General features: G+C 36.4%; 1 protein-coding gene across 1 annotated transcript; it reads left to right on the top strand.

The window, feature by feature from the left end:
- Positions 1-5,435: 5,435 nt before the first annotated feature.
- Positions 5,436-6,946, top strand: LOC116111530 (protein TPX2-like). Its single transcript, XM_031397704.1, has 3 exons — positions 5,436-5,864; positions 5,989-6,120; positions 6,837-6,946. The coding sequence occupies exons 1-3, from the start codon at positions 5,696-5,698 to the stop codon at positions 6,944-6,946; spliced, it is 411 nt and encodes a 136-aa protein (XP_031253564.1). The 5' UTR covers positions 5,436-5,695.
- Positions 6,947-10,119: the final 3,173 nt, after the last annotated feature.

The following is a 10,119-nucleotide window of genomic DNA, read 5'->3' on the forward strand; positions in this document are numbered from 1 at the left end:
ACATGCTCAAGTAGTGGCCCTACAACTGCACTCAAATGTGTGACCCCTTCTAGGTCCCGTATTAGGTGGTTTATCCCCTCATCTATTACATTGTCCAATGCTGCGAACGATGTAACATACTCCACTCCCAATTCACCCCTAATAAGGGTGAGAAAGGGACGAACGACTCCTTACAATAAGAAAAAAATCAATCAAATTTAAGCCGTATTTAAAAGCAAGTGCATATTCAAAAGATTAATCCTTTATTCTTACCCAAGCTGCTTGAATTTCCATTTCTATTTTGTCATAGACCCAATGGGCACACTTCTTGGTGTGCCACCTCAATATCTTAGGAAATTATAGTGGCTCATCTAAAGTCTTCTTCCACCCCCCCCCCCCCCCCCCCCGCGCCTTAGCCAAGACAAGGACGACCTCATACATCCAAACCTACATTGTATAAAAAGCAGTACATATCATAATTAAAACACATATAATACAAAAAATATAATAAAAAGCTATTAATATTTACCTGCATTGCCAATGGGAAGCCAAACAAATTGTAAGTGCTCGATCTCTCATTCTCGACATATTGGCGGTGCTTTATTGCCATGTCTTTTCCGCGCAATGACTCAATGGTTAGCTAAAATGATAACCTTCCCTACGGATAAGCATTAAAGAACTCTTGGTTGCTTGCAAACTGCACCCAATCCATATAAATGACTTTTGTTGAGTCACAAGCCATTAGGATGGAATGCAAAAACCATACTAGGCACATCTTAAACTTCTCCAAAGAGGTATATCCATCTTCTCCTAACCTCTCCTCTAAATCATGTGCTGTAATAGACACCTGCCCCCCAAAACCTTTCTAACCAAGTTTTCAGCTACCCTACTCTTGTTTATTCTCTCTTGCTCTTCTACTTTTGGAAATGCCCCACATCTTAGGCCTATCATCAAGGCAAATTCCATCATCCCAAAACATAGTGGCTTCCCATCCACCACGAACCACATTTCATTTCTTTTTTTACTTTTAACTGAGTGCAACAACATATAATGGGTTGCTTGCCCTCAGAACTCCTTATTCTAATTGTCTCCTCCACAAAATGACCGAAACAACTATCTTTGAATCGGTCCATACCCCCTTTTTGTCCACCTAAAATCTCTTTTATTCTCGTAAACACTTGCCAACTCGACCTAATCATCACTCTTACGGGGAAGTATGGTATCCTATAGATTACAACCTCCAACCCATAATCTTTATAATTTATGCTTCGGAAACACTGCACAATCGATATAAACTAAATAGTAGCAAAAAAAGAAACGAAAACAACCAATAGGATGCCAATATGGGGAATATGGGCTTCTAGGGCATCAAGGAGTGGATGTTTTTGGTTCGAAAGGACCGAGGAAGCTAATGAAGGCCCTATAGAGGCTGTTGTGGCAGGTTCGATGGCTGGGGATGGCAGAAGGGGGTGGAATAGGGGGGTTGGGGGCCACACAACTGTTCGTGGCTAGCCTTGCAATATGCAGGGTAGCCCCCAATCCCATTCCACCCCCTCCTGCCATCCCCAGCCCTCCAACCTCCCATAAACAACCTCCCTATGACCTCTCTTGCCTTCCCCCATCCTTTGGAACCCAAACACATGCACTCCCTCGATGCCCACCAATTGTTCGACAAAATGCCACAAACACCTTAACAATCAATACCAACTAAATATTCCCCAAATTTGCATAAAAAATAATTTTTTTCATCAAATGGTAAAAAATGTACCTTTTCTTCATCAGCGTCCTCCTCTTTGCCTGAATTCTCGTTGGCATCCTCCTCTTTAGAACCATTTTTGAATTTTCTTGTCTGTTATTGTGTCGTTGTCGTGTCCTCTGCCGCTAGACCACCTTCACTCATCAGAAGATCCACTAGAGCGTCTTCTTCGACAACCTTTAAACAGTCGCCGCTGCCAGACTCTGAATTTGAAGTGGGGTTGGGTTTTCCTCCTCTTTGTTAATATCAGCTATGGATTTTGTGTAACTAACAGTGATACGAAGATTAAAGAGCAAATATTTATCGGAAATCAGGAACTTTGATCGCTGAAAATCTCAGAGAGATGGGGTGTTTTCGTCAGTCGATTTTTTTGGGTGGCCTCCTTCGATTAATTGATTTTGAATTGGGAGGGGGGAGTCGTTTTTTAATTCCAAAATTTAAACAAATTTCCATTAATTAACTATTACCCATATAAGTTTCAATCGTTTCACTCTAGCCCCTTTTTGCATGTTTTGTTACACTTAAGTGTGCCATATCAGTTTTTTAAAACAAAAACAAAACAAAATAAAATAAAATCAAAAACCTTTTCAAGGTTATATTCTTAATTGGAAACTTGGGAAGACATTCCGTTAAATTTCCTCGAACTTCAAGATTTAGACAAATTAAAGAACAAAACAATGACTTCATACACAATAAAATCAACATTTTCAGAACAGAACAATTTTCCATTACTTTTGCTTGAGAAAAGATGAAATGGTGAGGGAGGAGGTGAACGGTTAGGGGTGTAGGGCTAGCACCTGCAGTCTTGTAGGGCAGAAGAGAGGGGTTTAACCGGTGGGGATAGTTGAAACTACCGAAGAAAACCGAGAAGAAAATAGAGAAAAGAGAGAGAGAGAGAGAGAGAGAGAGAGAGAGAGGGAAGAAAAAGAAAAACTAAGAAAAAACAAAAAACAAAGAGAGAAACAAGAATGGGAGACAGACAAAGAAGAAGAAGAAGAAGAAGAAGGGTAAAAGAAAATTAAAGAAAATGTAATTTAAAATATTTAGTTACTTGAAAACCCTTGACCCCTATTTGACTTTTCCTAGAGCTACTGTAGTTACTAGAATACCTTTTATTCTTTTTCAAACGCCCGTTTTAACAGCACAGGGTTATATAGGCTCCGTTTGGTTGGTTTTTGGGAATACTATTATTAGTATTCCCAAAAAAGTTAAACAGTAAAATGCTAAAAAACTCACAATATTATCCAATATTATTCAACCTTTTTTAAACCCCTTAAATTTGTTAATTTAATTAAATACCCCTAAATATTTTTTTTGAAATTACAAAAACACCCTAAACACACATTATACCAAATTCCGGCCACCATTGCTGGAAGTTGGCCGGAATCTAATATAATGGCGCACTATCGGCTGAATCTGGCTGGTGGATCTGGCTGGAAAAGGCTAGATCTAAGACCATAACCAAACGTCAACGACGGCCAACATATGGTCGTCATTGACCATCAACGACGGCCGTATCTTTGGCCGTCGTTGACGAGCAAATGCGGCCAAATCTGGCTGTCAATGGCCAGATCTAGCCGTAGATCTGGCATTTGCCGACCAGATCCACTGTGGATCTGGCCGGCAAATGCCATATCGGCGTACAACCAGCAAAATCCAGCCGGTTATGTGCTGATACGATGACTCCGGCCACCCTCCGATGGTGGTGGCCGACTGTGATTATTCAATGGATGGGTTGGGGTGTTTTTGTTAACTTTCAAAGTTTTATTATAGTGGTGTTTAGTAAATAAACAAACATAGAGGGTATTTTTATTAATTTCTAAATTCTACATCGTAATACCCACCCAATTAATTTTTTTTTAATTTTTTTCAAAAAACTTTTTTAAAAACTACCAAAAAAAAAAAAAAAAAAAAAACCATGGGGGTGCTCAGATTAGCTAATCTATCGGGGGTGGATAAAAGGAGCCCATTATCAATACAATAAAATAATCAATTCTTATCTCTTTTGCACATTTTCTTCGTCTTATTTGAATTTGCAAAAGGCCGGCCCCACCCAATTCTCACCTGGCAAACGAATAAAACCGTTGGGGGTAATCTCGCAAAATAATATGAACAACAAGGGCAAACCCAAGACCCGCCGAAATTTCAGACTCCCCGACAGTCACTCCCGGCCCCAAATTATAACGGCTCAATCCCCAATAACTCTGTCCTTCTCTTCAAAGACAACCTATCCTCCCAAAATTCCATCCAATTTACCTTATTGCCATCCTTCTATTTAAATTTCAAATTCTCACCCAAGCTCATTAAAGTTGGTAGATAATTAAACTTTTGGAAAAACAAATCTTTTTTACTTTGGGACTATCATGTTTAGTTATTAAAATAATATAAAATTCTGAAAATATTTTAAAATCAATAGTAATTACTATTAATTATATATGTGGTAATTTAAATATCACTATTTTTTTGAAGTATTTTAAGATTTTTTGTTAATCTTAATTTTGTTACAATTTTATGCTCAATTATTAAAATTTTTGGACAATAATACCATTGCTTTGAAAATAATTTACAAAAATATTCATGGACTATTTTATCCTTATATACAAAATTTTTAGGACATAAATGCCATTGAACTTAAAAACAAATATCCAAGAGTGGTGGCCAGATCTGACCGATCGTGCACTGATCTGGTCGTTTCCGACAAGATCTCTAGCCAAAAATGGTCAAACCGTAGTAGATTTAGTCGAAAACGATTAGATTTATTAGCTGGCTGGTCATGCACCGTTCCGGCTACAGCCGTAGGCAGTGGTGACTGATGATCAATAGTGGCTTGGGTGGCAGGGTCGTTTTGTTAATTTTTAAACTTTTATTATGAGGGTGTTTTAACTAAATTCTCAAATGTAGGGGGTTAAAATAATAATCTATATAATAGAAGGGTAATTTAGTAATCTATGTAACATGCTCACCAATTTATTCCTCCCAACCAAACATATTAATATAACATTCCTGTCAATTTATTTCAATCCAACCAAACATATTTAACGTAACATTTCTAGAAATTTTTAAGGTAATTTATCTTTATTTTAATATAACATTAATAGTAATACAATATTCCTTGAACCAAATATACCCTAAAGGTTATATAATATTATTTTAAAAGTTTACATTTTAGAAGACAAACTTATTTTATTTGTATGAAGCAAAAAAAAAAAAAAATTGATCAATTTTATGTGAAAAAAATTAATTATTAAATTCAGTATTAAAATTTACATTATAAATTTTTTTTTTAAAACTATAATAATAAAAATATAGTAACATTTATAGACTAATTAAATTTAATAAAGATTAACTTACAACTCAATTTTATAAACTTTTTCTTATAATTAGTCAACTCATAATTAGACAGACATGACCCGCAATTAGGTAGGTATTGTGAGCTGTTATATTGAGATTTTAAAAAAAAAATTATGAGATTAAGTTGTAAATGAAATATTATTTAATTAAATTAGTTTAGTCATTTAGGGTTAAATAATTTATAAATGTTTTAAAATTCTTTTTAATGCCGCCATTTTCCCAGTAACCCAAGGGTATTAGTGTCATTACCATCTTTCTAGTATTTCTTGACTCATTTGTTAATTCAAATCTTTAGATCGTTACAAAACCTGGCCGCTATAAAACAAAAACAAAAACCCAAGTTCAAAAGCCAGAGACGCTCCAAGGTACTTGTACCCTGCACAGTAAATGTGTACCTGTGCTTTTCGTCTTGGTTTCCTGAAAGTGATAAGATCACTATTCATTTCCTTTGCTTCTGCTACCAACACTGAATCTCCGACGAAATCTGCGCCGGTCTCTTTCTGTTTCTATATTCGTTGCTTGTTTCTTTAATTTAGGGTTTAACCATTCAAAATCCTCCGATTTCACATATAAATATTCACACATTTATGTACATATAGAACTAGAGAGATGGAAGAAGAAATGGAGGTAGAGTTACCTGTGTTTGAGGCGCGTGAGATTGATCTCGATTACGAGTTTGATGCGGCTCGGTTCTTCGACTTCACTCGCGAGGAGTCTCTGCCGGAGGCGCGTGAAGCTGAGCTCTGGTTCGAGTCGGCGCCGAGTTATCCACCTTCTCGTCAGTCTCTCTCAAGCTTAAAACCCTAACGCTTTCAAATTTTTTTTTTTTTTTTTGGCGATTTGTGTAGTTAGCGTGCATTATTTTTACATGATAAGTTTGTTTTTTTCCTTTGTATTTGCAGCTTTTGTGGCAAAATTAGTATTAAGAGAGGACATTCTCCTGAAAAATGTGAATACATCTCCAAAATCTATAGTTAATACTTCGCTGGATAACGATTCTGATAATGGCGTGGTACCCGAATTTTCCGCAATAGGTATAACTTATTCACTTGCTAAATTTTTCCTAGGGTTTTCTCGCGTTTACTAGATTGTTTAAGGGGTAGTTTGCTTTGTAGATTAGGCAATTTAGTTGATAGAGTTTGTGAAATGCTTGACTGCTAGATTTTATGTGTTGTGTTTATTCTATGATTTTTAGCTTAAATTACTTAAGAGTTATTTTCTATTGTTAATACAATAGGCATTTCTGTTCGAGCTTCACTTTCCATTTCTCAACTGTGAGTCCTGTTGTCATGAACAACCCCCACATTGCTGTTCTGTCATGGTCATTTATGTTAAGGCATTCGTATTGCTTCCTTGGGTTCAGCATCGCCATGCTTGCAATGCCGAAATCACTCTCCATTACCATTGGCAAAGTCTATTCTTCAAGCCTTGACTTGAGGCTAGTCTTACAGCTGCAAAACCCTTTTTATCACTGAGCTTGGATTCTTTCTCAGCATTGTTTTCATTTCAAATATTTGCAACAAGTTGTGCTGGAACTAGAAAGTGATATGACATTACTGTTACCCCGTAATACTTGTTCGGCATGGAGCATTATAATGAACCCTCTTGTATGATAGTTCTTTTGGTAGCTTGCATGGAATAGGTTTATCTTAGCGATAATAGGAAATTGAAGACAATTTTCATGGAGTCTTTATATAAATCCTCACGTTTAAATTGTGTTTACTGATAGTATCAGTTATAGACTGTGCAGGAATGAGTAAAGGGATCTTCACCAACTTACAAAGTGGCAATCTACAAAAGGTTCCATATCAACCATTAGACTTAACTAAAGGTGATTATTTTTCTACCTTTGATAATTGATGCTTGCATCTTGAGGATGTTTGCCCATGGTTTTACAATCGATATCAAAATAATTTGGAAAACTAAATGCTTCTTTTTTTTTTCTTTTCCCCTTTGTAAGAATGATTAATTTTTAAATATTGCTCTTTTGCTTTCTTTCAATTTTAATCACTTTGTTTACTGTCTACAATTTCTCTGTTTTTTTTTTTTTTTTTTATTTTGCAATAATGCTACGGACACCGAATTTTTGTACCGACCGATGTGTTATCTGAGTCAAACACAACCATGTAGCACGCTAACAAGTATTTCATGAATGAACGGCTGTCCATCAAATATGGATGAGCGTACATGATTATTGGACGACCGTTCATTTCAAATGGACTCTCGTCCATATGAAAATAACAATGGATTCTTGTCCATATTACATGGACGGGAGTTCATTTATTATGGACGGGCGTCCACCTCGAATGGACGCCCGTCCATAGTTTAAATTATACAATTATAAAACAATAAGAATGGATGCCCGCCCGTCCATATAATATGGACGGGCGTCCATATTCAATGGACAAGAATCACTTTGTTGAAGTCAAGAGCCTTAAAAGTCACCTCGGCCTTCTCCAGCCTCTCTTTCTCTTTACTCAGATTTTCTTTAACAAGTCTATTGAACAATCCCACAAGTGGGTTGCCACTACTCTCCCTATCAAGTTCTTTTTGCTTCTTATCAACCCTTTTCTTCTCCAGCTTTATGGCTGCTTCAATGGAAGGGTTCCCCTTGAACTTCCTCATCTGTTTTCTAGTCCATTTCTTGCTACTGCTCAAGTTCTTCACTTTCTTTACTAGCCTGCACTTCAGTTCCATTTTTATCTCCAGTTGGCTTTTACTTGCCACTGAAACCGGAGATGATCAAGAAGTGGAAGTTTGTTCACTTTCTTGCTCTTCTCTAAGTGCACACTGAACAAGTTTCCTTCTACTCCATATTCAATGGACGCTCATCCCTTTTTTTGGCTGTTTGGATTACTAAAAAAGCAAACTAAAAGCATGGATGTTGTGTGTAGTAGTTGGTTGAAACAGTTGAAGTGTTGTTGTTACTTCCAAGGTAGGATGCCTTTATTCGAGGAGCAGTAGACTTTAGAAATGGTGCGTTTAAAGCAAATTCTTTTATTCTAGCTTCAGCTTCTTTTCTTGGCCTTGAGTGTACAAGTGGTTTCTTCAACCTAGTTTTTTTATTTGTGTCAATTTTAGATGAACGGCCATCCATTTCAGATGGACGCTCGTCCATGTAATTATATGGACGGGCGTCCATATGAGGTGGACGCCCATCCAGAGGAAATGGACTCCTGTCCATATAATATGGATAGGAGTCCATTGTTATTGAACGACTGTCCATCATATATGGACGCTCGTCCATATTTGATGGACAATCGTTCATTCACGGAATACTTATTAGTGTGCTACGTGGCTACTTCTGACTCAGATGATACGTCGGTCGGTACAAAAATTCGGTGTAAACCTTCAGTGTTCGTAGCATTATTGTTTTTTTTTTTTTTTTTTTTTTTTTTTTTTTTTTTTTTTTTTTTTTTTTTNGCCACGTGATTGCGTCTGACTCAAATGACATGTTGGTTGGTACAAACATTCGATATAAACCTTTAGTGTTTGTAGCATTATTGGGCATAAATAGCATACCACATTTTAGGCGTAGGAAAGTAATGATGTGACATATAATTTGATAAAATTATTATTTTTGATTATCACGTTGTTTTATTTATGTGTAGGATTGATAAACAATTATCTTCTTTTTTTTTTAGATACAAAATTATAGAATTTAATTTGTAAATGTTATATTATTGGCTGATAAGAGTGTAGTATTATTGATCCACATTTGGCGCAGAATTACTGAATATATCTCTCCGAGTTTAAGAGTTCATCATTTTCTTTTTTAAAGGGAATTATGTCACCCTTTCGGGGGCGTTTGGATTATATAATATTTTATTATAGGGGTATTTTATATTAATGAAAAGAAAGATCACTTTAAAGATTATTGGGAATACTTAGAAAATGTATTTGGTTGGTTCGAATAAATTGGTGAATAATATGTTTGGTTAGGAGGATAAATGGGTGGATATGTTATATAGATTTATTAATTGCCCTCCTTTTTAAATATTAATATAATAGTGTTTATTATTATTATTTTTTGAATAGTTTCTTTTAACTCCTTACATTTGAAATTTTGTTAAAACACCCCAGCCATATAAAACTTTAATTTATAGCGAAATCACCCCCACCCACCCCAAGTCACTGGTGGCAGCCAGCCACCACCACTGGCCGCCGTTGGCAATCGATGAAATGGTGCACGACTGGCCGTATATAGTCAGTCGTGTGCCAACAAAGCCGAAAATGGCCATGGATCACAAATCCATGGCTGAAAAATCGTCAGATCTATGGCCATTTCACTGGCATAGAAATGCCAAAGCTAGCCGTTTCTGGCGCACGATCGGCCCGATCCCGTCGATCGTGCACCATTATGGTGACTGACGCCGGTGGCCAGCGATGGTCTTGGGTGGCTGGGGGTATTTTGTTAACTTTTAAACTTTTTTGTGGCATGGGTGTTTTAGCTAATTTCTCAAATGTAGGAGGGTTGGGTAATTGTTATTTGGTAAACATTTGAGGGCAATAATGTCTGAAATGGTTTTTAATTAAGGGCAAAATGGATAGAAAAATCATATTACCTCAGTAATGTTTTAATAACACCCCCTAGCAAGGTAATAAGATTACTCCCCACATTACCAACAGTAAATACTATTTGCAATAAAAGATTCCTATAATATTTTATTATTTGCAAACCAAATATAAGAATCTTACAAAATAAACGAAGATTACCCCCGTTATCTTATTTACCGCCTTCAAGTTTTAGAAAGTATCACTATCCTCCTCTCATCTATCAACGAATACATTATAGTTTACACTAGTTTATAATTATTATTATTTTGGTGACCAGACTAGCTTACGCACACCTCGAGTAATTCTCTTGGGTCATGAAGTTAACGACCAAGGATACCCTCCAGTGGGGCAATGACCACCCCTATTAGCAACTGAGAGGAATCGAACTCAAGATATCTTGAGTATTACACCCAAGAGTCTCTATCGTCCTACCCAAGCACCCAAGGATGGTTACTAGTTTACAAATTTTTGTGTTT

This window comes from Pistacia vera, unplaced genomic scaffold, assembly GCF_008641045.1.
Source record: "Pistacia vera cultivar Batoury unplaced genomic scaffold, PisVer_v2 Contig642, whole genome shotgun sequence".
Lineage (NCBI taxonomy): Eukaryota > Viridiplantae > Streptophyta > Magnoliopsida > Sapindales > Anacardiaceae > Pistacia > Pistacia vera.